Source organism: Medicago sativa, chromosome 1 (assembly GCF_051527215.1).
Source record: "Medicago sativa cultivar Bolivia chromosome 1, Bolivia_mono, whole genome shotgun sequence".
Taxonomy (NCBI): Eukaryota; Viridiplantae; Streptophyta; class Magnoliopsida; order Fabales; family Fabaceae; genus Medicago; species Medicago sativa.
In genome coordinates this window covers 64410633-64438335 of record NC_140749.1, presented here as the reverse complement: position 1 = coordinate 64438335, position 27703 = coordinate 64410633, and the positions used below count along the sequence as shown (strand labels likewise).

Below are 27703 nucleotides of genomic sequence, written 5' to 3'. Positions count from 1 at the left end.
CCAAAATATAAGTAACATCAAATAGGATTTATAAGTCATACTTCATCCTTCATCCTTCGATTAAATCATCTTGCTTCAAATTAATCGTACGTCATATTTTTTTGCTTTGAATCTCTTTTTTTATTTCTAACTTCTTTTTTATATCAACGATTAAAGTATCTCTCTATTAATATTTTTAACTTTGTCTACCTTTCCATGATTTATTTCTTTTCAATTCTATGTAGATTGAATAATGGCTTCTCATATTACTGATATTGATGACATTGTTGCTGGAAAAATCGATTGGAAGATACGTGTTCGTATAGTTAATCTTTGGAAAATTCCTGATTTCAACAAACCAAAAGAGGCATCCAGTATTGAATTACTATAACATGTTTGTGTTATGTGTGATGAAACAGCATGCCTCTATATACTTTTATATTGTTCTGTTATACCTATCCATTTTTGTTATTAAAGATCTTTGATTTATTCATGTATTTCACAAGTTGTATCTTCTGTTTTTCATCACAGTTAAATTAGCCTATTAAATTAAAAGAACCATATATGAACATGTTAGTAAAACAATTAGCCTATTAAATTTAAACGATTAGCCTATTAAATTTAGAGGTGGGGATTTATTTGTTTTGGTTGGTGCTGTGCAGTTTTTGGGTGTGCGGGGTTCCTGTTCCTCCACTATAATCTTCTTTGTTATTTTGAATTCACTACACTTTCTTTTTGGGTGACTCTATTAAAAAAAAAATTAAACAGCCAAACTGCATAGCCGCATCTAACAGGACTGCCCAAAACACACCCGAAAAACAACCTAAACTATTATAAATTGATAATAAAAGAAGTTTTTTAATTTGATTCATGATTGTCCATACTATGGACGTGTTGATAAGATTATATCATTGTTTTTTTATGTTTCACCTTTATTTATTTTTTTGAAAGAATTTGTTTCAGTTTTATAATTCTCATTATCTTTTTATTCACATAAATTCACATAATATTTTATTTATTTCAGTTGTCAAAGATACAAGCTTCTATTAAAAGCAAGGATTTCAAACAACTTGGAGATTCTATTGAAGAGGGCGCTTCATATACTATAGAAAAGTTCTTGGTCCAGTTTAAGAAAAAGTATTATATTGAGTGTCATGCTGCTCCTCCGAATGGTAAGGAAGATGATGATGTTGATATCATAGATCCTATTACTCCCCAAACTGATGATAAGATTAAGGTAGTTAAATATTCTTTATATCTACTTTAATAGTATTCATAAAACTTATTAAATTAACTATTTCTATGAATGCTTATTATTCATGTAGCTTCTTGGTGATGAAGCTAATTCTATTCCTAAAGATACTCATCTATCCAAGTCTTTGAGAAAGAGAAACGCCGACTCAGATGCAACATATATTGACGTTGATTGTCAAACTCGGTCGTCCACCACTAAATTGCAGAAAGTTGTCAAAATTAAGCAAGAACCTCAAGATTGTTTGACACCTTATTTTTATTTGTCTATTCGATGTGATAACGAGAATTCTAAATTACTTCAAGTTTTTATTGGTTTTATTTTGGACACGTTAATTCATGCTCACTTACAACTATTATTGTTTCATTTACGATTACTTTATTTATTAATCAATGTCATATCTAACTTCCCGTGCATCGCACGGGTCTAAATACTAGTTAAAGGGTTAATTATGTTTTAGGTCCCTATAAATAGGCGTGTTTCCAACATTAGTCCCTACTTAAATTTTATTAAATTTTTGGTCCCCATTGTTTTTTACCGTTAGCAAAGTTGGTCCCTACGGTGAAATATTGCTGAATCAGCTAACGGTAAAGTAGACGTGGCTGCCACATTGGATTTTTTTTTGTTTGAAGTACAATTATTGCATTATTGGGCCATTGCATTGGGCCTCGACCCGACCCAACCCGACCCGAATATGATTATGACCCGGTCAGACCCAGTTATCATCTTCTTCTTCCTCTCTGCCGCAATAAAAATCCCTAAATTCCCAAACTGATTTTTTTTTTCAAACACTTCAGATCTGAGGTTGAAATTGGAGAACCATGGAACGACAAGGAAGCATAAATCGCCGAAACAATCGTTCATACTCAAACAGTGTTACATCTTCTTCAACTCGACCCAGGGGACAAAAATGTGGCTGTGGTATTCGAACCATTTTGATGACAGCTACAAAAGGGAAACATATAGGAAGACAGTTCTGGAGATGTCCATATTGGATGGTACTTATGAAAACGTTTTCATTTTTCTTCTCATTTACCAGTTCTCTCTTCTTTTCATATGTTTTTGTGTTTAATTCTGACATCTGGTAATTGAATGAAGATGAAGGATACTTGCAACATGTTTATCTGGGCTGATGAAGCAGAAGAGATTGATGACACTGATGAGATTGAGGATGTTGATGATGCTGGAGGTAAAGATGTAAGTGCCATTGCTTTAGGAATTGCTGAGGAAGCTAGGAGGAAGAATGTAAAGCTTTACAAGAGGTTTAACCAAGAAAGGCTGAAAGGAAAAGTTACCTTGACACTGCTAATTGTGTCATTGATTATCAATCTTGTACTTGTTATGAAGTTAATGTTCTAGGATTTTAGGTGTTTGTAATGAAGATAAGGTTCTAGAATTTTAGGCATTGCTAATGTATAAAATGATGTATCAGTGGTTTATTAGTAAGAAGTAATGTTATGGTATGAAAATCTTGTAATATTGGTGAGAACAGTAATGTTATGGTATCAATTTATCTTCTCAAAACTTGGTATCGAAAGTGACATGTTATGGTATCAATTTATTTTGCAAATTTATCTTGTAATAAGGTGCATTAAAACATCACAAAAGTAGTGCTCTTTGTAATGACATGTTATGATATCACTACTTTTTGTTATAATGGCAGTAGAGAAAATAATCTAAGTAGATTTTACCTTTGAAACAAATTAATACACACAAGGAAGAGCACAACAATTGATCACAAAATTTGTTGAACTGTGTTTTTTTTCCTTCTGTGATAGAGTGACTACTATAGTTTCCTATTATGAAATTGTTTATTTTTTCCTCCTACTAATAGATCATATAGAAATAATAGAATAAGAGTAGATCATAAAGCACCAAAACAGTTTGTGCATTAAAATGTGCATTTTAGTATCTCATAAGTGCACACTAGTACATATAGAAAATATCATATTGCACCAATTCAGTTCAAAAGGTGCACACCAAAAGGTGGTAGCAAAAAGACAAGTCTTAGTCAACTTAATACATATAAAAAACAGCACATAGCACCAAAACAGTTCAAAAGGTGCACACCAAAAGGTGCTAGCAAAAAAACATGACATCATAACAAACTACTCCTTTGCTACAGTATCTTCAACATCATCTCCTTTTCCTTTGTTCAACTGCCTAATAATTTCATCTAGCTGGTTTGGTGGAAGTGCCTTCAAGCCATTTAGCATCATATCAACATCATTGGTAGTAGTTTTTGCTTGAGCAGAAGCTGGTTGAGATGTGTTGACAGTCCTAGAGCTACTACCCAGTTCAACAATCTTCTTTGTTTTTTTCGGCATTGGAACTCCATTAGACTGCTTCTTACCAGATCCAACAGGTCTCCCCTAAGTAAGAAACAATGATAAATATTTTTAAATCAATTATTATGAAAAAAACAATCAATATCAATAAGTTTACTAAAAGGAATCATAATGTATACCCTTTTCTTAGGCGCTACTGCAGATTGGCTACTCTGACTTGCCTGAGTTGTTGGTTGTTGGAGTACAACTGCAGGATTGCTTCTAATACTTGCCTGAGTAGTTGGTGCTTGTTCATGGACAACAACAGCAGGTGGTGCACTAGTCTGATATGTTTGAGTTGGAACAACAACAACAGGTGTTGCACTAGTCTGAGATGTTTGAGTTGGAACAACAACAGCCGGATTTATGCAGGTTCTTTGATTGTGCCCATATTGCAAGCATTTCTTGCATCTGTTAGTAGTGTAACCCCTTTGCCACTTCCCATTCTCCATCCTGTCCTCATCAGGCTCTCTTCTTCTCAGCTTTTTGGGCCTGCCAGGCCCACGCTTGTAGACAGGGGGCAAGACCTCAACAAAATCAGTTTTAGGCCATTTATTCTGGCCATTAATAGGGGATATAACCTGAGCATAGCAATCCTCATAATACACCTTGCTGTAGTACCTATGCACATATTGTGCAGGATCATCACCCTTCATTACAATAGCTGCAATAGCATGCCTACAAGGGATCCCAACCAATTCCCAGAAATTGCAAGAGCATGTTTTTTTATCAATATCAACTACAAACTTATCATACATTAGGCTATGTGTAACCTCAAACTTCAACCCACCAGCCCAAGTAGCAAACCAATTACCACTCATCTCTATTTCCCTATCAAGTCTTCTCATAGGTTTAGGCATGATATCACCTCTATAATTCCCTACTTTTTCTTTCAACATAGCAAACCTCCCCATTAAGTAAGTTCTAATCCACTCAAACATGGTGATTACAGGCTTATCCCTTGGTAATAAAATGGTTGCATTAAAGGACTCACTGAGATTGTTCATCAAGACATCACATTTAGTATGAAAAGAAAAGGCATGCTTACACCATCCCCTTTTGTCAACAGCAGCTAACCATTCATGTGCCTTGGGATTAGCTTCCTTCAGCAACTGCATCTTTTCTTCCCAAGCTTCAACATAAGTAGCCTTGGCAGCACCCATCATTAAGTCCCTAATTAGTGTACCTCCACCAAACCTCTTCTTGAAGTTTGCATACAGATGCCTTAGGCAAAATCTGTGCTCCAGCCCACCACACAGTTCATCAAATGTTTGGAGTAATCCCTGTCATATCCAGATAACATAACAATAAAAAAAAAATGCTCACAATTACTAATACATAACAACTCATATTTTAATTGAAAATGTGCATCACAATTGGGTACATTAAAAATTAAAAATACCTTCTGTTGGTCAGAAATGAAGGTCCACCTAGAATCACCAATGTCTTCTAAAAGCAAGGTCAAAAACCAGTTCCATGTCTCCTTTGTTTCACTTTCTACAACTGCAAAAGCCACTGGTAGATACTGGTCATTGGGATCTCTCCCTACTGCAATCAACAACTGGCCACCATACTTGTTTTTTAAGTGACAACCATCAACCCCTATGAAAGGCCTGCAACTGGTCTTTAAAGCTCTCTTGCAACCATCAAAGCATACATAAAACCTACCAAATCTGGGTAACAAAGTTGGTACAGGTCTTTCCAAATGCAACTTACAAGTATTCCCGCTTGTTTTATCTTGGTTTTCGGGTGTCAAACATTAATTACGTTTGAACCTTTTAAACCGGTGATATCTTATTTTTTCTTGGGAAGGGAAAAAGTAAGCAAAACCCTTGAGAATCGAGGTCCGGGAGTTGTTTTCGCTACGGGAAGGTGTTAGGCACCCATAACGACTATAGTAACCTATAGGAACCGTCTTTAATTTCTACGCGCGCGCTTTATTTTTAAATGCTATTTTGAAAATGTTATTTACACCTAAAAGTTACTAAATGAAGAATTGGAGGGAGAAGAATGTTTTTGGAGTTTCATTTTAGTTGAATTGAAGGAATTTTGTTCCTTGCCTACGTACCCGTTTAAGGGATCAAATCCACCGTAGTTCTCTTTCAAAAATGTTTTTGTTTTTGTTGGTTGATTTTAAGTTTGAAAATGGAGTTTGAAGAATAGAAAGAGGCCTCAAGGGCATGAGATTGGAAAATAGTGAGGTTGAATTAGTGAATTGCAAAAGAAGTCAAAGTTTGATTATTTTCATTGAAATTTGATTAAGAAAATGGAAAAGAAAATACAATGGGATATTGGATCCCAAGGTTTATTTGGAAAAGGTTTGAGTGAGGTTGTTCACATTTGTTTGGAAAATTGGTTTTTTCTAAGTATGAATCCTAGGCATTCATCTAAACATACAATCCTAAACATACATCTAAACATGCATATTCTAGCTACTTAGTGATGTGTGTGCATGTGTCGGTGCTTGTGTCGGTGTACATTACTAGAGTCCATTGTCCTTTACATCATACCCTAGATACATTCTATGGCCTCTTTGCCAAGAAATTAAAAGCATAAGAAGAATATTACAAAATTTCCTAAGTGTTTACATTCTAACTTTGGTACAAATCATATTGCAAGAAGAATAGAGATGAAAATGGGATGAGATGATGATGCTTATGGTGAATATGAAATATGAAATGAAAAGGTTAGTAGCACAAGATATGAAACCAATCAAAGCTATCATAACAAAAGTAAGAAGATTAACATAAAAACAAGCAAAAATAATGCAAAGTAGGCCTAAAGATTTATTAATGATGCAAGGCTTGAACAAAACCTATAACTCCCATGGTTTATCACATTTTTAAGATGTGAAATCCAAGTTTAAAAATGAGAATTCAAGAGAATTAGCAAGCCTTACATTTTAATGTGAATTTTAGGCCTATTTTACACCACCTATTCACCAACATTACTTGCAAAGCAAGCAAGTGAGTAACCAAATGCACATGACCAGTAGGAAATATACTCAAACTATGGTAAATTCTTCACAAAAACACCCCTCATGAATCACGAATGTGCATCAAAAATAGAAACAAAAATTGAACCAATTTTACCCTAATTTTAACATGAAATTCAAGAAATGTAACAAGAAACTATCTCAACATTTTTTATCAAGTTCTCCAGTGCACAACCAACACAAAAGCATCACAAAAATACTAAGAGAATCCTATAAATTTCGCTAAGGCTTCTTAAAATGTTTCAAGCATGCCAGGGGTGTGATTATCAAACAATAACATGGAAATAGCAAAAACAAGCATTAGAACACAGGAAAAACGGGCTTAAGGCCCAAACCCACACACAAGTGGATCCTGGATCACCAGGCAGCCTGTGGACCGCAGGATTGATCCAGGAACCCTAAACCTAGATCTAACGGTGGGGATTCAGGTTTTAGGAGTGAACCAGACCGGTCTAACTGAACCAATCCGGTTCACTCCAGTATAAAAGTATGGAGACCGGTCCAAAATCATTCTAACCCTAGCTTTCTCTCTCTCTGCTTCAGATTCTCTCACACTCTCTCGTTCTTTCTTCATCGTTTCATTCATCTTCATGACTCTTGACTCATAAACATGATTTAAACCACAAACTAGCATGGATCTGACACAGAACGTTTCGCTTTGGTGATTTTCGAAGGATGAGGCTCTAACCGTTTCGAACTTGTGATTTTTTTGAAAGATGTTGTTTAAACCATTTCGAATTCGTAGTTTTTTGCAGGAAAGTATTCGGAACACTTCGATCTTGAAGTTTCTTGAAAGAAACTGTTCGAACTGCTTCGATTTTGACATTTTTGACATGAAATTGCTCGAAATAGTTTGAACTTGTTGTTTTTGGTGGAAAATTTGTTCGAAGCGATTCAAACTCTCACCGAATCGAAACGTTTTGGATATCTGGAGTTTTTTGGAATTGAAACCCTAATTCGATTCATCCTCTACGTTAATGATGAATTTACGCTTTGAATCAAAAGGTAAACGGTGAATTTTCGCTATTTTCGAAATTAGGGTTTCTTTTCAAAAAATTTTTTTGAGCTTTTCGAACTTTCACTCCAATTCACCGTTTAATCCTTTTCGTATAACCTTCGATGATGATTATGGATGAAAACGAGAAGGTTTATGCGAGTTTACCTGGATTTGTTTGGAGGTTCGAACAACGAAAGATCCTGCACTTGTTCTTGATCGTTCTGATAAACTCTATGGAGGCACTGAAAATAAATCAGTTCTTCTTACTTTTTCTTTCGCTGATTCAGAACAAACTTCGATTATCTCTTCTTCTCTTTTCCCTTTGCCTCTGTGATCGTATGATTCACCACTCCAATGGTGAATTCATGCTTGAATTGCAGGGGAACGAGCTCAATGATGAAGATTACGCAAGTAATCTCTGAGAGTTCGTTGAATTCGAAAACGTTTCTTGATGAATTGCAAATTTTTGATTTCAATCCTTGGAATTTTTTGTTGATTTCTTGTATTTGATGATGAACTGATAGATTTGTGGTGGTTTTTGTTCGAATTTGTGAAGAATAGGCGTAATGTGTGTTTGTTACGGTGGCCGGAATTCTGTTATGGTGGTTTTTGCGGTGGCTGTGATGTTGGTTACGGTGGCGAAGGTTTCTCTGAAGAGAGAGAGAAAGTTTGTTAGAATTTTGATGAGGTGTCTTTTTTGGAATGGGTGAATCTGACTCTTTGACCTGAGTTGGCACCATTTTATAGGTGCCAAGTGTTCCTCCTGCCCAATGAAATGCTGACACGTGTTTTGGACTCTAAAAAAAAGACTATGGACCTATTTGCAATTTACTAAAATTGAAGGACTGGACTGTAATTGAGAAAAAGGACTTAAAACGAAAAAAAGGATTTAAGGGACCTAAAGGACTAAAAAGTAAAACCTAAAAAAGGACATAAGATGGCATAAAAGGACCAAAGTGCAATTTCTAAAAGTTTAAGGACTAAAATAAAAAATGATAAAAATTGGAATAAAATTGGTAAATTGGAGAGAACGTAAGGTGAAACCAATAAAATTGACAAAACGGACTAAAATGAACCAATGGCCTAAATGAGGTACTTTAAAGTAACCTCTTTCTGCCGAAATTTCGTGTGAAATGACCAAAATGCCCCTGGGGCTAAAAACGACCAAAAAAAATGACTCAGATGCAAATTAAAATGGGTTTTTTAACAGAGAGATGAAACAAAGACTTATACAAGCAAAATTAAAAGACTCAGAGACAATTTCTTGGAATTTAAACAGTGACTTGACACTTGAAAAGACTAAAATGCCCCTAGGGGCAAAACTGGCATAAAATGACTTCAAATGCAACTTTTGAAATGGATTTTGACATAGAACTGAAACAAGGGCTTATTCACACTATTTGAAAGGACTTAAACACATTTTTGAAAGACTGAGAGAAATTTGACATAGGAAATGACTAAAATACCCTTGCATGTGAATTCTGCAAATAACATTGAAATAAAATGCAGAAGAAGATGCAATTGATCAGAGACAATTCAAATGACTTATAATGCAAAAAAAGAAGAATTAAACAAGTATTTTTAGGTCCAAAATTAGGGTATAACAGCTGCCCCTATTTAAGTTTCTTTGTCCGGGGAGTCAAGAGACGAAGTCTTAGAATTGACGGGACGAAGATACTTAAATATTAACATTTGCACTGCTTTTGGACATAAAAATACGCTTTCAGATTTTCAAAAACATGAATGCCATGCAACATTTCATTTATGAATGCAAGACAATCGAACCGGAATCTACGGGCTGTGTCACACCACCAAGGGATTTATAGACATCAAGGTAGAAAGAACGGGCAACAAACAGACAGGTACAAGCTGTTCTTTGGATCGAACTTGCCACTTGACCGAGAGATACAAACAAGAAATGGGTACAAGCTGCTCTTGGGATCGAACTTGACACTTGACCGGAAACATAGACATATAGGCAGATACAAGCTGTTCTTTGGATCGAACTTGACACTTGATTGAAAATACAAACAGATAGACAGACACAAACTGTTCTTGGGATCGAACTGGCCGTTCGGCTGGAGACATAGACAAAAGGGTTGATACAAGCTGTTTCTTTGGATCGAACTTGCTTGTTGGATTATCACCACATCATGTGGGAGAGTGCAGACTGTTCTCTTAGATCGAACTTGTCGTTTGACCGATAACAAAGCATAAGCTGGGTACAAACTGTTCTTCAGATTGAACTTGTCGTCTGACTGGTAACAAAACATAGACTGGGTACAAACTGTTCTATCGAACTTGCCGTTTGACCGATAACAAAGCATAGGCTGGGTACAAACTGTTCTATCGAACTTGCCGTTTGACCGATAACAAAGCATAGGCTGGGTACAAACTGTTCTATCGAACTTGCCGTTTGTCCGGAAGCATAGGTATACAAGCAGGTACAAGTGGTTCTTTTTTGGATCGAACCTGGCACTTGACCAGTGACAAGATACCAATTGAAAGTCTGGCTTAACAAGATACCAATTGAGGGTAAATTGTCATTGACTTGATTTGAAAATAGACATGACCATTTTTTGTTGGCCCAAGAGTAAACTGAGAGTTAATTGACATTGATTTGAATTGAAAATTGACATTGACATTGACATTGAAATTGGAATTGAATTTGACATTGGATATTGGAAAGTTGCAATTGACATTGAGATTGGATTGAAATTGGAATTTGACATTGGAATTGGATTGGAATTGGAATTTGACATTGGAATTGGATTGAAATTGGAATTTGACATTGGAATTGGATTGAAATTGGAATTGGAGATTGACATTGACATTGTCATTGGATGTCAACATTGGAATTGGAGATTGACATTGACATTGTCATTGGATGTCAATATTGGAATTGGAAATTGACATTGACATTGTCATTGGATGTCAATATTGGAATTGGAAATTGACATTGACATTGTCATTGGATGTCAACATTGGAATTGTTATTGAAGTTGAGATTGCTTTGAATTTTGACAATTGAAATTGAATTGGATTTGACAGTTGAATTTGAAATTGGAATTGACAGTTGAAATTGAGTTTGACAGTTGAAACTTTGATTGAATTTGGCAGTTGAAAGTTGAATATGCAACATGTATGTATGATATAGCAAGATTATTGGATGCATGAGCACGTAAAATGCATGATTATGCATGTATGAATGCTTGAAATGCATGATTGGCTTGGCAATTTGACAGAGAAGTTTCTCAAAGGCAGATGAGACATTGGAAGATTGGGCACGTAGTGGCTCGTGCTGCAACATATTCACAGGGGAAAAACCTCTTTTGGAGAGACCGTCGTTGAGAGACGTATCCAACCCATGGCTGAGGGCAATAAAATATGTAAAGGAGGGACCCTTGGAAGGTTCTTGGATACAGGTCGCCGTTGCTAGGCGTGTCAGTGCTGGGTAAACATTGGATGTTCGCATCTGTGGTCAATGCTTTCATATTTTTTCATTCTTTTCATTTTTCAACCCCACTTTTGCCTGAACCGCCCTTTCGGGTTTTCGATTCACCGGGGAATAACTTCTCTTCATTGCCCCATTTTTGCCTGATTTGCCTTCACAGGTTGTCAATCAGCGGGGTGCTCATTTTTGCCTAAGCCGCCCTTTCGGGTTTTCAACTTAGCGTGCTTTTCATTTTTCATTTTTCATTTTCATTCTATTTTTTTTCATTCTTGCCATTGACCACAGATCATCCTGGGGAGTAACCTGCTTGTAACATGTATTGAAATAGACATTGATATTCATTTATTCATGCATGTTTCATTGAAATGTACCCTATTGCTCAGGTTTGCTTTCAAAATAGACAGAAAAAGACTTTTCAATTTTCAAAAATGTTTGTTTCAGACATTAACATTATTCAAAATAGACAGAAAATGTTTTGCATATAGCATTGAAAGTAGAAAGAAAAATAGAGTTTCAAACAATAGAAAGGCTCAAATTGATGTAGAAGAGTGAAAGTCAGCCAAAGGCATGGCTTCACGGATTTGCAAAGCTTGGAAAATGGTAATTTTATTGGTTGGTGATACATTGAACACGATGACCGCTACATTTCATAGAAATTTTGAATTCACAAGTACAGAAGCCTCTGATGAAGACGCCTATTGACAGTTGCAGATGCCCCAAGGGGTGATGGTGACTTGCCAGATATAGTTACTTGTCTTTTATTGACCTCATTTTTGCATGAACCGCCCTTTCGGGTTTTCGGCTCATCGAGGCGCTCATTCTTGCCTGAGTTGCGTACAATCTCAGCGAGCTCTTTCATATTTATTTTTTTTTGTCCCTAACTTTTGCCTGGATCGCCCTTTCGGGTTTTCGATCCACCGGGAAGCGCATTTTTGCCTAGGCCGCCCTTTCGGGTTTTCGACCTACCACGCTGTTCTTTTCTTTCTAGACAAAGTATTTCTTGACTATATCGGCATTAACAGGATTTGGAAGCTCAACACCATCCATGTGTGTAAGAATCAAAGCACCACCAGAGAAAGCCTTCTTGACAACATAAGGACCTTCATAGTTAGGTGTCCACTTGCCCCTTGGGTCGGGTTGCTGACTTATTCTTCTTTTCAATACAAGTTCGCCTTCCTTGAATTCTCGAGGTCGGACTTTCTTGTCAAAAGCATTTTTCATTCGCACTTGATACAACTGTCCATGAGTCATAGCACCCATACGTTTCTCTTCAATCAGATTCAACTGGTCATACCGACTTTGACACCATTCAGCCTCAGTTAACTTTGCTTCCATGATCACTCGAAGAGATGGAATCTCCACTTCCAGAGGGAGAACTGCTTCCATACCATATACAAGAGAGAAGGGAGTTGCCCCGGTTGAACTGCGCACTGTAGTACGGTAACCATGCAAGGCAAAGGGTAGCATTTCATGCCAGTCTTTGTAAGTAGTGACCATCTTCTGAACAATCTTCTTGATGTTCTTGTTAGCGGCCTCAACTGCACCATTCATCTGAGGTCTGTAAGGAGAAGAGTTGTGATGTTCAATCTTGAATTCTTCACATAAAGCTTGCACCATGCTATTGTTCAGATTGGAACCATTGTCAGTGATGATCTTGTTGGGGACACCATATCGACAGATGATGTTATTCTTGATAAACTTGACAACCACTTGCTTGGTCACATTTGCATAGGAAGCAGCTTCAACCCACTTGGTGAAATAATCAATTGCCACTAGGATGAAACGATGTCCATTGGAAGCTTTTGGTTCAATTCTCCCGATCATGTCAATGCCCCACATAGAGAAAGGCCATGGGGAAGATGTAACATTGAGGGCATGTGGAGGCACGTGAATCTTGTCAGCATAAATTTGACATTTGTGGCATCTTTTGGCATGTTTGTGGCAGTCACGCTCCATAGTTATCCAGTAATAGCCGGCTCTTAACAGCTTTCTTGACATGGTGTGACCCGAAGCGTGGGTCCCAAAGGTACCATCATGTACATCATGCATCAACTTCTCAGCTTCTTGCTTATCAACACATCTCAACAAGACCATGTCATAGTTCCTCTTGTATAGGATTTCTCCGTCCAGAAGGAATCTGCTAGCCCATCTTCTCAAGGTCTTTTTATCCCTGTTGGAAGCACCAGGTGGGTATTCGCGATTCTGCAAGAATTGTTTGATGTTGTAATACCAAGGCTTTTTATCATTCACGTCTTTATCAGCTTGATCTGGCATATTTTCAATGGTAAACACATGAGCGGGTCTATCAAGACGCTGCACTTTGATTACGGGCACATCATTCCAGTGATTGACACGAAACATGGAAGACAGAGTAGCAAGAGCGTCAGCCATTTGATTTTCATCCCGAGGGATGTGGTGCAGTTCAACCTTTGTAAAGTATATCAACAGACGTCTTGCATAGTCACGGTATGGGATCAGCTTCTCATGATGAGTCTCCCATTCACCCTTTATCTGATTAATGACAAGTGCAGAATCTCCATAGATGTCAAGGTGCTTAATTCTCAAATCAAGGGCTTCTTCGATGCCCAAGATGCATGCTTCATATTCAGCTATGTTGTTTGTGCAGTCAAAGGTTATTCGAGCTGTGAAAGGAATGTGGTGCCCCTGCGGAGTTACAATGATGGCTCCAATTCCTTTACCATAAGCATTAACAGCACCATCAAACACCAATCCCCATTTGCTGTTGGGATCTGGCCCTTCATTGATCAGTGGCTCTTCACAATCTTTTGCTTTCAGATACATAATCTCTTCATCAGGGAAATCGAACTTAATTGGCTGGTAATCATCAAGAGGCTGACAAGCAAGATGCTCAGCAAGGACACTTCCTTTGATTGCTTTCTGAGCTTTGTACACAATATCATATTCAGACAACAACATTTGCCAACGTGCGATCTTTCCAGTAACAGCAGGCTTTTCAAAGATGTACTTGATTGGATCCATTCGGGATATCAACCAAGTTGTATGATTCACCATATAATGACGCAGGCGTTTGGCAGCCCAGGCTAAAGCACAACAAGTCTTTTCAAGCATTGTATACCGAGTCTCACAGTCGGTGAACTTCTTGCTCAGATAGTAGATAGCATGCTCTTTCTTGCCAGTCTCATCTTGTTGACCGAGAACACAACCAACTGAATCATCTAACACTGACAGATACATGATCAAAGGCCTTCCTTCCACTGGCGGGACAAGGATAGGTGGTTCCAACAGGTATTCTTTAATGCTATCGAAAGCTTCCTGACATTCATCATTCCATACAACAGGCTGATTCTTTCTGAGCAATTTGAAAATTGGTCCACAAGTAGTAGTCATGTGAGATATAAATCTTGAAATATAGTTCAGACGTCCGAGAAAACCTCGGACTTGCTTCTCAGTTTGAGGGGCCGGCATCTCTCTGATGGCTCGGACTTTGTCAGGGTCAACTTCAATGCCTCTTTGACTGACAATGAAGCCTAGCAACTTTCCAGATCTTACACCAAATGTGCACTTGTTAGGATTCAACCGTAGCTTGTACTTTCTCAACCTTTCAAACATCTTTCTCAAATACACAACATGCTGCTCTTCATCACTTGACTTCACAATCATATCATCAACATACACTTCAATCTCTTTGTGAATCATATCATGAAACAGAGTTGTCATACCTCTTTGATAGGTAGCACCAGCATTTATCAAGCCAAACGGCATCACTTTATAACAGAATGTTCCCCACGGAGTAATGAAGGACGTCTTTTCTCTATCTTCAGGAGACATCCGTATCTGGTTATAACCGGAGAAACCATCCATGAAAGAGAACACTTTGGATTGAGCAGTACTGTCAACGAGCACATCAATATGAGGCAATGGGAAGTTGTCTTTTGGACTAGCTTTATTCAAATCTCTGTAATCCACGCACATTCGAACTTTCCCATCTTTCTTTGGTACTGGTACGATGTTGGCAATCCATTCAGGATATTCAGCTGTCATGAGGAAACCCGCATCAATCTGCTTTTGTACTTCAGCCTTGATCTTAAGAGCCATGTCTGGACGAGACCTTCTCAACTTCTGCTTGACAGGAGGACATTCAGGCCTTGTCGGTATCCGATGTTCCACAATCTTGGGATCTAGACCCGGCATATCTTCATAGGACCATGCAAAGACATCTGGATAATCATGGAGAAGCTGAATGATCTTCTTTTTCACCTCTGGCTCAAGTGCAGCACCAATCTTGATCTCTCGCTTGTTCTCTTCAGTACCCAGGTTGATAAGCTCAATCTCTTCCTGGTGAGGCTGAATGGTTCTTCTTTCTTGCTCAAGCAGTCGAGTGATCCCATACGGTATCTCTTCATAATCATCATCCTCATCTTCAGCTTCATATACAGGGAATTCAAAATTTGGAGGAACCATAGGGTCACTGTGTTCAACGGGTTTATTATGGTTCAATCTGCATAATATGATTGGGATGATTTTTAGAAAAAGTTTTTCATGCAGATTTTTGAAATTAATAAGAAAACAACAAATGTTTTGGTTTTTTCTGGTATTACCATTATTTCCAAGAAAAAGGCACTAAAAAGTAAAAAACAAAGAGTCGTGAGAAAAGACGACAACTTTTTATTGATTAACGGCAATGCCGAAACAAACAAGCCCTTACAAAGATATCACTTTCGCCTTGGGCAGAGCGAAAGGATTGTTATTTTGAAAACAAGAAACACATGAGCAACAAAACACATTACATGGAAGCATGCATGAGTAAAGGAACATCAATGGCTTCCCAATTTCTCGCAGTGCCTCCTGGTATAACAAATGTTGGCACGTGACTACTTCCAGCAGCGTCTTCAGCAATAGCATTGATGAACCCAGCACTGTAGAAGGTTCCCTTTGAAACAGCAGATGTCGGGGAGAATCCAAGGCCTTCTTTACGCTTGTTTTCCAAGATCTGAATCACTTTGCCCCAGCCAGCAGCTTGCCCTGCCTGGACAGCCTTCTGAGCATCCTTCAGTGAAGCCATGCTAGCACCAGCCCTCCGGGGCTCTGCACCCTCAACAGTCAAGCCTTGAAACGACGTCCCTTCAGCGGACCCTGCTTCAACACAAGAGAAAGATGATATTTGGCTAACCAGAAATGCCTCCTCACCATATACGGTGACAACCTTACCGTTTCTCATGAACTTGAGCTTCTGATGCAAAGTGGATGTGACTGCTCCAGCGTCATGGATCCATGGTCTACCGAGGAGACAACTGTAGGAAGCATTGATGTCCATGACTTGGAAGGTAATCTGAAAGGTCTCAGGACCAATAGTAATTGGTGAGTCTACTTCCCCGAGAACATCTTTGCGGGACCCATCAAAAGCTTTAACCAGATAGCTGCTACCCCTCAGGGAGATTCCATGATGGCTCAATTGCCTTAGTGTGGACTCAGGCATTACATTCAGAGACGATCCAGTGTCTACCAAAACATTAGATATCATGTCAGATCCACAATGCACCGAGATATGTAGAGCCAAGTTGTGACGTTTCCCTGCCTCGGGGAGCTCATCATCTCCAAACCCCAAGTTGTTGCAGGCAGTAATATTGCTTACTATCCCATCAAACTGATCTACAGAGACTTCGTGGTCAACATAAGCTTGCTCAAGTATCTTCATTAACACCTTCCTGTGAGCTTCCGAGCTCATGAGCAGAGACAAGATGGATATCTTTGATGGGGTCTGTAGCAGCTGGTCAACAATCTTATAGTCACTTTTCTTGATAAGCCTCAGGATTTCGTCCATATTGGACTCTTCAATAGATTGGCCTGCTGGGCCGGGGTTCTTATCAACAGGAGGAACGACGGGTGGAGTTACTGTGGCAATGGGTGTGACCACCTGCCTTTGAAACAAGGGTGGACGGACTTTTCCACTTCTCAGAGTCGTAACTTCACTAGCAACATTGTCAACTGTTGCTGGGGATACCAGAGGTACCTCCACTCCGTTCTCAATCATGGTTGCATTGTACTTGTAGGGAATTGCTTTGGTAGAGGTATAAGATACCGGACCAGGCAGCCTGATCACCAAAGGCTCAACATTCTTTGCACTTTCAACAGGAGAGTCATGGAACACTGGGATAATCACACATACGTCACTAGCAATCAAGTACTTGTCATCCATCAGGCTCTGGATATCATCTTGTACCACACAGCACCCCATAGGATTCTGCAGACATTCTGAACAGGAAGCATGATCATGATTGAACAGAGAAGCCTGGCACAGCTTGACATGTAATGGTACCAAGGGAGTAACGACATTGCGGACATCCAACATGGGATCCTCTTGAGGAACGGGAACCCTTTCAAAGGCCTCAATCATATTGACAGCAGCGTGGTTTGGAAGCGGGTTGTCAAGGACATGAGGAACACTGTTCTCAAAGGTCAATCGTCCCTTTTCTATCAAGTCTTGCACAATATATTTCAGAGCAAAGCAATTTTCAATATCATGGCCTTGAGCACCCTGATGAAATTCACATGTTAGGTCCTGTCGGAACCTGGGAGGCAATGGATTAGGCGGAGGCTTGCCCGGTCTGGTGACACAGTGCCCCTTGGCCAGCAGAGTTGGGAGCAATTCACCATACCGCATCGGTATTGGTGGAAAAGAAGGCTTGGGTCGGGGACCCTGTTGTTGCTGCCGTTGCTGTTGAGCAGGAGGTTGTTGTTGTGCTTGCTGAGGAATGGCATTGACGGGCATTGGTGGTTGACCCGGTGGCAGAGGATATTGTTGGTAGAATGGTGGGAAGAACGGATGCTGAGAGTATTGCATGTAGTGATAAGGCAGAGGTAGTTGCATGGCTGCTGCAGATGGGTTACCAGACACCATTCCTACATCAGATTCCTTTCTCTTGTGATGACCATTACCGTATTTCTTTGGTGCGCTGGTTGAAGATTCACCTTTCTCGAGGACAATAATACCATCTCGGACGGCCTCTTCTAGGCGTGTTCCCATTGTAACCATATCAGAGAAGTTGTTTGGGGCAGAGACTATCATTCTCTCCTAATATACCTTCTTCAGAGTCTTCAGGAATGTCTGTGTCAGCTCTTCCTCATCCAGTCGAGGAGAAACACGAGCAGCTGCCCCTCTCCACCTCTGAGCATATTCGCGGAATGTTTCATCTGATTTCTGAGATAGGGCTTTAAGAGAGTCCCTGTTTGGCCTCAGACGAGTATTGAATTCATATTGACCTTCAAAGGCAGCAGCAAGTTCCTCAAAAGTGTGGATGTTGTCTTTGCTCAGACTAGTGTACCAATCTGCTGCATCATCTGTCAAGCTACTCTGAAAGCAGTGGATCATCAGTGCATCATTGTCCGCATAATTAGCCATCTTTCGGACATATCGGATAACATGGTTGTGTGGGCAAGAGGTCCCATTGTACTTGTCAAATTCTGGCTCTTTGAATTTCTTAGGAACCTCAAATCGGGATACCAAGCATAGATCACGAGCTTTAGTAGGGGCACCATTGCTTCCCCGGCTAGCCTTGACCTCACGGAGTTCTCCAGCCAACTCCTTCAACTGTCTCTTCATAGCTTCCAATGCGGGATCTTGTCCACGCGGAGTATCAACATCAATCACTTGTTGCACAGTGTGTACAATAGGGTCGGTAACGACGGTAGTCACCTGAGGCATAGCAGTGGACACAGGGATCTGTCCTTGACCAGCAAAACCAGAGACACCAGCAGCAGTATTAGGAGAATAGAAAGGTGGGAGTCCGTAAGGACGGCCGTTGGGCATAACAAAACGAGCATCAGTAGCCACAGTAGACAGTGGGATAGAGGGAATCACCTCAGCGGTAACCGGAATAGAAGTGGCTGGTTGTTCCTGTGCAGCCATCATAGTAGACATAGCGTCGTGAGCCTTAGCCAAGTCTTCTCTTATAGCGGCCAGTTCGGCACGGAGCTGACCATTTTCTTCTTCAAAGTTAGCCATAATCCTTCTCTTGTGAAATCTTGTCTGATGAATTCTATCTGGCTGGTAGACTTTGCGAACACGAGCCACTTTTCAGACTGCGGCGGACAAAACCAGGAGGCAATGAGCACGAGAGAAGTTCTTTGTGACCAATGAATGCATATGATGCATGAAATGTGTTAATGCAGATGCAAAAAAGGCTCTTTTTTGTGTTATCGAAGAGTTTTAGACAAATTATGAACTTGTAAACATTACTAAACAACAATTGACATAAACGGGAAACAAACAATCAACATATAGTTTTACAAGACAGTTTCAACATAAACAAAAGGAAATAACAACAGGAAGTGGAAATCCTCAAGCATAGGAAGTGGAAGCGTCGTCCTCAGAGTCGGACTCATAGTCGCAGTATCGTGCATAGAAGTCGCGGGCCCCCCTAGCTCTCTTGGAGTCCCTCATAAGCAGTCTATCTTTCTCCTCAATCTCTCTCTTAGCCTTAGCTAACTCTTTCTTCAGCGTCAAGACCTCATGAGTCTGCTGCTCACCTTTTCCATCCAAAGTCATGATCAAGTTCTCAGCCTCATAGTATCTAGCTCTCCACTGATGCTTCTCCCGACTCTCCATAGCTAGATGCTCCTGATACATCTCCTGGGTAGGTGGGAGTAGAGGCAAAGGCATGGTAGGAACAGTTGCAGACACATATCTCATAGAGGGGTAAGGCATACCAATCTCCTCAGCTTGGTTTATCACCCACTGCGTATAGGCCTCATGAGCGGTACCGGACCTCACACCCATATGCTTTACCTCTTTCTTCTGGAGCTTAGTCCAAGCATGCATGAAATCTTCTCTAATTCCGGTGGGAGCACTAGAGTAGTGAAAGAAGTAAGGAGCCGTAGCAAGATTGATGGGCCTATCTTTCATCGGGAAACCAAATTGTCGCAAAGCAAGCTCCGGGTTATAGTTGATTCCACCCCGGGTACCAAGAAGAGGTACATTAAGAAATTTTCCACCACCAAAGATGATTTCCTTGACCCTAGAAGCGGGAGTGAGCCAAACCACTTCATTAGGAGTGAGAGCCATAATCCTCTGTGAAATAGACCAATTCCTCGGATTGTCGTGGAAAGACTGCGGAAGGTGCGAAATAAACCACCTATAGAGGAGAGGCACACAACAAAGAATGTATCCACGACCTTTGCTGGACCGATCGTGAATAGCATGGTATGTGTCAGCTAGCAAAGTAGGAACCGGATTCTTGGAGTGGAAGATAATAATAGCATTCATGTCCACGAAGCCATCAAGATTCGGAAAGAGAATAAGCCCATAGATGAGAAGTGCAAGAATAGCCTCAAGAGTGTCCTGACAAGTGGTATTGAGGTTGGCTTTCCCAAGAAGATACTCTGAAGTGAACCCTCGGATATGTGCCTTAGTAACGAGATTCTTGGAGACGTCGGTGGTCTTGAGATAGAGATCTTTAGCAATAACCAATGGAGGAAGAGGATTTTCAGGTCCTGAGAAAGGTATCCCCTTAGCAATAGATAGACCTGTCAAGGAAGAATAAGCCTCTAGAGTAGGCACCAACTGAAAGTCTGGAAAAGTGAAGCACCGATACCCCGGATCATAGAATTGCACTAGAGTGTGCACAAGCTTCTCATCCACATTGGTATGGAGAATAGGCAGTAAAGCCCCGTAACGGCGTCGGAAACCAGTCGGATCCTCAATCTTGAGTGCCAAATCCCTCAAACTAGCCAAATTCACTTCCTTGAACTTGTAGGACTTGGTCATCTTCATCCTACAATGTTTACAAATTCAACTTGTCTAAGCCCTTCGATAACAATGCATGACAAAAGGTTTATGCATGTATGCATGTATGCATGAATGCATGATTATGTTCAAGTTCGGAGAAAACATGGTGGGTTTGAAGTTCAAAGTCGAGGAGTCATGGGTAGACACGGCGTCCGGTAAAACTAGGGTTTTAGGATAATAGTAACCGGGTTCTAAAAAGGTTCCCAAGTTGCAACCTCTCCGACGTATCTCATGGTGTCACGAGACAACTCTCGCTCCATGATTATACGTGGAAGGTCTAACTTGAGTGTAGTATCGCGTGACGACTAAAACTCGAGACGACACTCGGTTTAGCCTCCGCACTACGTCCTAGAAAATGGCCATGGATGGGTTTGGTTATCTACGGTCCATAGCGTCATAGAACAATTAGAAGTAAAGTGCCTAAACGCGACAACCCGCGCCGACAACATCACCTCCAAAATGCCTCAGCTATGTGGGATTGATCGCATAATCCAAAACACGAGGCAACCCCCGGAATGAATTGTCGATTATATCCCCTCTAAATCCTAAGTTCACTCAGCCCGGGTGCAGGACTTTTGATATTCTCACCCCACACGTTTGCAAGAATTTAAACATTTATTCACATAGGAAAGCAAGTAAAGGAAGCAAGTAAAAATACAAGCGCAAGCGTGGAAATAAAGACTAGGCGTAACTCTCGAATCTCCCCAGTGAAGTCGCCAGCTGTTTTATCTTGGTTTTCGGGTGTCAAACATTAATTACGTTTGAACCTTTTAAACCGGTGATATCTTATTTTTTCTTGGGAAGGGAAAAAGTAAGCAAAACCCTTGAGAATCGAGGTCCGGGAGTTGTTTTCGCTACGGGAAGGTGTTAGGCACCCATAACGACTATAGTAACCTATAGGAACCGTCTTTAATTTCTACGCGCGCGCTTTATTTTTAAATGCTATTTTGAAAATGTTATTTACACCTAAAAGTTACTAAATGAAGAATTGGAGGGAGAAGAATGTTTTTGGAGTTTCATTTTAGTTGAATTGAAGGAATTTTGTTCCTTGCCTACGTACCCGTTTAAGGGATCAAATCCACCGTAGTTCTCTTTCAAAAATGTTTTTGTTTTTGTTGGTTGATTTTAAGTTTGAAAATGGAGTTTGAAGAATAGAAAGAGGCCTCAAGGGCATGAGATTGGAAAATAGTGAGGTTGAATTAGTGAATTGCAAAAGAAGTCAAAGTTTGATTATTTTCATTGAAATTTGATTAAGAAAATGGAAAAGAAAATACAATGGGATATTGGATCCCAAGGTTTATTTGGAAAAGGTTTGAGTGAGGTTGTTCACATTTGTTTGGAAAATTGGTTTTTTCTAAGTATGAATCCTAGGCATTCATCTAAACATACATCTAAACATGCATATTCTAGCTACTTAGTGATGTGTGTGCATGTGTCGGTGCTTGTGTCGGTGTACATTACTAGAGTCCATTGTCCTTTACATCATACCCTAGATACATTCTATGGCCTCTTTGCCAAGAAATTAAAAGCATAAGAAGAATATTACAAAATTTCCTAAGTGTTTACATTCTAACTTTGGTACAAATCATATTGCAAGAAGAATAGAGATGAAAATGGGATGAGATGATGATGCTTATGGTGAATATGAAATATGAAATGAAAAGGTTAGTAGCACAAGATATGAAACCAATCAAAGCTATCATAACAAAAGTAAGAAGATTAACATAAAAACAAGCAAAAATAATGCAAAGTAGGCCTAAAGATTTATTAATGATGCAAGGCTTGAACAAAACCTATAACTCCCATGGTTTATCACATTTTTAAGATGTGAAATCCAAGTTTAAAAATGAGAATTCAAGAGAATTAGCAAGCCTTACATTTTAATGTGAATTTTAGGCCTATTTTACACCACCTATTCACCAACATTACTTGCAAAGCAAGCAAGTGAGTAACCAAATGCACATGACCAGTAGGAAATATACTCAAACTATGGTAAATTCTTCACAAAAACACCCCTCATGAATCACGAATGTGCATCAAAAATAGAAACAAAAATTGAACCAATTTTACCCTAATTTTAACATGAAATTCAAGAAATGTAACAAGAAACTATCTCAACATTTTTTATCAAGTTCTCCAGTGCACAACCAACACAAAAGCATCACAAAAATACTAAGAGAATCCTATAAATTTCGCTAAGGCTTCTTAAAATGTTTCAAGCATGCCAGGGGTGTGATTATCAAACAATAACATGGAAATAGCAAAAACAAGCATTAGAACACAGGAAAAACGGGCTTAAGGCCCAAACCCACACACAAGTGGATCCTGGATCACCAGGCAGCCTGTGGACCGCAGGATTGATCCAGGAACCCTAAACCTAGATCTAACGGTGGGGATTCAGGTTTTAGGAGTGAACCAGACCGGTCTAACTGAACCAATCCGGTTCACTCCAGTATAAAAGTATGGAGACCGGTCCAAAATCATTCTAACCCTAGCTTTCTCTCTCTCTGCTTCAGATTCTCTCACACTCTCTCGTTCTTTCTTCATCGTTTCATTCATCTTCATGACTCTTGACTCATAAACATGATTTAAACCACAAACTAGCATGGATCTGACACAGAACGTTTCGCTTTGGTGATTTTCGAAGGATGAGGCTCTAACCGTTTCGAACTTGTGATTTTTTTGAAAGATGTTGTTTAAACCATTTCGAATTCGTAGTTTTTTGCAGGAAAGTATTCGGAACACTTCGATCTTGAAGTTTCTTGAAAGAAACTGTTCGAACTGCTTCGATTTTGACATTTTTGACATGAAATTGCTCGAAATAGTTTGAACTTGTTGTTTTTGGTGGAAAATTTGTTCGAAGCGATTCAAACTCTCACCGAATCGAAACGTTTTGGATATCTGGAGTTTTTTGGAATTGAAACCCTAATTCGATTCATCCTCTACGTTAATGATGAATTTACGCTTTGAATCAAAAGGTAAACGGTGAATTTTCGCTATTTTCGAAATTAGGGTTTCTTTTCAAAAATTTTTTTTGAGCTTTTCGAACTTTCACTCCAATTCACCGTTTAATCCTTTTCGTATAACCTTCGATGATGATTATGGATGAAAACGAGAAGGTTTATGCGAGTTTACCTGGATTTGTTTGGAGGTTCGAACAACGAAAGATCCTGCACTTGTTCTTGATCGTTCTGATAAACTCTATGGAGGCACTGAAAATAAATCAGTTCTTCTTACTTTTTCTTTCGCTGATTCAGAACAAACTTCGATTATCTCTTCTTCTCTTTTCCCTTTGCCTCTGTGATCGTATGATTCACCACTCCAATGGTGAATTCATGCTTGAATTGCAGGGGAACGAGCTCAATGATGAAGATTACGCAAGTAATCTCTGAGAGTTCGTTGAATTCGAAAACGTTTCTTGATGAATTGCAAATTTTTGATTTCAATCCTTGGAATTTTTTGTTGATTTCTTGTATTTGATGATGAACTGATAGATTTGTGGTGGTTTTTGTTCGAATTTGTGAAGAATAGGCGTAATGTGTGTTTGTTACGGTGGCCGGAATTCTGTTATGGTGGTTTTTGCGGTGGCTGTGATGTTGGTTACGGTGGCGAAGGTTTCTCTGAAGAGAGAGAGAAAGTTTGTTAGAATTTTGATGAGGTGTCTTTTTTGGAATGGGTGAATCTGACTCTTTGACCTGAGTTGGCACCATTTTATAGGTGCCAAGTGTTCCTCCTGCCCAATGAAATGCTGACACGTGTTTTGGACTCTAAAAAAAAGACTATGGACCTATTTGCAATTTACTAAAATTGAAGGACTGGACTGTAATTGAGAAAAAGGACTTAAAACGAAAAAAAGGATTTAAGGGACCTAAAGGACTAAAAAGTAAAACCTAAAAAAGGACATAAGATGGCATAAAAGGACCAAAGTGCAATTTCTAAAAGTTTAAGGACTAAAATAAAAAATGATAAAAATTGGAATAAAATTGGTAAATTGGAGAGAACGTAAGGTGAAACCAATAAAATTGACAAAACGGACTAAAATGAACCAATGGCCTAAATGAGGTACTTTAAAGTAACCTCTTTCTGCCGAAATTTCGTGTGAAATGACCAAAATGCCCCTGGGGCTAAAAACGACCAAAAAAAATGACTCAGATGCAAATTAAAATGGGTTTTTTAACAGAGAGATGAAACAAAGACTTATACAAGCAAAATTAAAAGACTCAGAGACAATTTCTTGGAATTTAAACAGTGACTTGACACTTGAAAAGACTAAAATGCCCCTAGGGGCAAAACTGGCATAAAATGACTTCAAATGCAACTTTTGAAATGGATTTTGACATAGAACTGAAACAAGGGCTTATTCACACTATTTGAAAGGACTTAAACACATTTTTGAAAGACTGAGAGAAATTTGACATAGGAAATGACTAAAATACCCTTGCATGTGAATTCTGCAAATAACATTGAAATAAAATGCAGAAGAAGATGCAATTGATCAGAGACAATTCAAATGACTTATAATGCAAAAAAAGAAGAATTAAACAAGTATTTTTAGGTCCAAAATTAGGGTATAACACCGCTGCATGCTCTTTGTATCTCAGCACTATAAGACCAAATCATTGAATATTGTTTCTCAATATCACCATCCACTATTTTTCTTGCCATCTTCCTAGCCTTGAATGCCCTTGAAGGAGTTATGCCTGTAGAAAACATTGTCCTAATCTCACCTACAACTTGATTTATGTTGAATGTCTCTAAGTTTTTCATCTTTTCCACCAAGACCTTAGTAACCCATCCAGTAGTTGCACTTTTGTTGTCAAACACCCTCCCACATGTATGCTTCTGCACTAGAGTCTTCACCCTGAAGGTATGTGTCCTCACAACCCTACTCACAAACACCAAGTAGTTGCATGTATCAAAGCTCTTGCATATAACCCTACATCTGTTTTTGTCATTTTTCTTGAACTTAATATCTCTCCCATTCAGAACATTAAGCTCAAGAATAGCTTCTTTAAACTGCTTGAGAGAACAGAACTCCATACCAACAGTGAACTTAAAATCCTTGTTCAAGTCTTCTGCCTTAAACCTTGGATATATAGGCTTTACACCTTCAACATTGTCTGCATCAGAAGCACTATCTAAGTCATCAGTTACATAACCATCTTCAAGTCCACCATTGTCATCATGTTGGTCGACATTAAGTCCTTGTCCCTGATGTACATCATTCTCCACCACACCAGCACCAGCTACTAACTCTAACTCTAGAAATCCATCATCTTCAGCAAACATCCTTTCCTCTTCACTATCATCAAAGTGTACCTCATTAGCAATATAGTCACTATCTGAACTCTCATTTTCTGAAACATCTTCACCCTCAGCAGCAATCCCTTTCCCTTTGTAGTCAGATTTGCTTGCACCAGCACCATAGAGTTCAACACCCTCCACACACCTTGGAGACTCCTCATTACCTGAATCAGATGAGCTATTGTAGTCCACATATATGTCAACATCTTCTTGGTTTTCAACAGCAAAGTTAGCCAGCTCCGATGCATGAATATCAAGTGTTAGTTTCTTCAGACACTTATCCAATGCCATGTTGCTTGGTTTCCACCATAGTTTGACACTCTCAGTTTTACTTTCCAACTCTTTGTCCAAGTCTTTTGCATAACCAAGTGCCTCAAAATAAGACCACTTTTCTGGATCCAATCCCTTAAATACTCCAACCTCACCACCAAAATACTGTAGCTGAGGGTTTCTGACAAAAAAACCCTTGGTAAAAATGACAGCAGTAAATCCTCCACCTACCATATGCCATATGAGTACAATTAGTAATGGGGCAAAAAGGAAAACAATAATGCACATGCAAACAAACAACAACATTATAAAATGTTAATAAATTCATGATTAAAGACACACCAACCCACTTGCATTCAAGTTATTCCATAAAAGTCATACAAATTCCTATACCCCACATGCTTAAATCGAAACTGTTGCAAAACCCTGGTAATAAACAATACCCACATGCTTATATCCCAATAATGTATTATTTTACTTGTTTTCACTAACAAAAAGACAACAGAATTAAAATCAAAAAACAGAAAAGATTCATACCATGAGAATCTTCTTCTTCAATCTCGGGACCACCAAGCAAAGTGTCACCACAAAAACGAACCATCACGCTCAGACGGTTTTGGACCACAAACTAAGATTCCCAAACACTAGAAGACAACGATCTGAAGTTTTTCGAAAACGGAGAAGGGCATCGAGCGGCTAGGGTTTGTGTGGGTAGAGAAAAGGGTAAGAAACTGATAAGATAAGATTAGGGTTAAGGGGTTTTTATATTGGAATTTTTAAGGGTTCTTTTAATTAAAAAATATTATTATTTATTGAATAAAAAACAATTGTCTCACGTGTGTTATAATTGAAGCCACATGTGCTTTACCGTTAGCTGATTCAGCAATATTTCACCGTAGGGACCAACTTTGCTAACGGTAAAAAACAATGGGGACCAAAAATTTAATAAAATTTAAGTAGGGACTAATGTTGGAAACACGCCTATTTATAGGGACCTAAAACATAATTAACCCTAAATTAAACAAATACGTCTTCTAGATTGCTAGTAACATTTTTAACCAAATAAATTTAGGTCAAAAAGAAGAGGTTAAACTCCCACAATAGGACGAACGAATGTTCAAATATCAGCATACGTAAAGAAATATCTACAAATAGCATATGCTGCACCTCAAATAAGATTACTTCAAGTGGAGGCCACCTAGAAAATAACATGTGCATGTATGGAGTAATTAATTGAACTTGTTATTTATATGGATCAAAAATATGTTTAACCCTTAAACTTTTGAGTTGACATAGAGAATAATAAATGTTCATGACAAAGCATGTATATACCAATATAGCAATAACTTCAATAATATA

At 38.9% G+C, this 27703-nt stretch overlaps 2 protein-coding genes across 2 annotated transcripts; one reads left to right on the top strand and one right to left on the bottom strand.

Annotated features, from left to right (window-relative positions):
• Positions 1 to 2023: 2023 nt before the first annotated feature.
• LOC146956368 (uncharacterized) lies at positions 2024 to 2590 on the top strand. The gene is made up of 2 exons (XM_085718725.1): positions 2024 to 2229; positions 2330 to 2590. The coding sequence occupies exons 1-2, from the start codon at positions 2053 to 2055 to the stop codon at positions 2588 to 2590; spliced, it is 438 nt and encodes a 145-aa protein (XP_085574851.1). The 5' UTR covers positions 2024 to 2052.
• A 732-nt stretch (positions 2591 to 3322) lies between these two features.
• LOC146956367 (uncharacterized) lies at positions 3323 to 27020 on the bottom strand. The gene is made up of 5 exons (XM_085728601.1): positions 26882 to 27020; positions 25348 to 26571; positions 4961 to 5295; positions 3699 to 4841; positions 3323 to 3603 (listed from the first exon to the last, which is right to left on the bottom strand). Exons 1-5 carry the CDS (start codon positions 26943 to 26945, stop codon positions 3340 to 3342), a joined length of 3030 nt encoding a protein of 1009 aa, XP_085584727.1. The 5' UTR covers positions 26946 to 27020; the 3' UTR covers positions 3323 to 3339.
• Positions 27021 to 27703: the final 683 nt, after the last annotated feature.

What these genes read in the sequence shown, in the direction of transcription:
- LOC146956368 (XM_085718725.1), top strand. Translation starts at nt 2,053, where the DNA reads ATGGAACGACAAGGAAGCATAAATCGCCGAAACAATCGTTCATACTCA. An exon ending in GGAGATGTCCATATTGGATG is followed by an intron (nt 2,230 to 2,329) that starts GTACTTATGAAA and finishes AATTGAATGAAG; the next exon opens with ATGAAGGATACTTGCAACAT.
- LOC146956367 (XM_085728601.1), bottom strand. Translation starts at nt 26,945, where the DNA reads ATGGTTCGTTTTTGTGGTGACACTTTGCTTGGTGGTCCCGAGATTGAA. An exon ending in GATACAAAGAGCATGCAGCG is followed by an intron (nt 5,296 to 25,347) that starts GTGTTATACCCT and finishes CCGAAAACCAAG; the next exon opens with ATAAAACAAGCGGGAATACT. An exon ending in TCATTTCTGACCAACAGAAG is followed by an intron (nt 4,842 to 4,960) that starts GTATTTTTAATT and finishes TGGATATGACAG; the next exon opens with GGATTACTCCAAACATTTGA.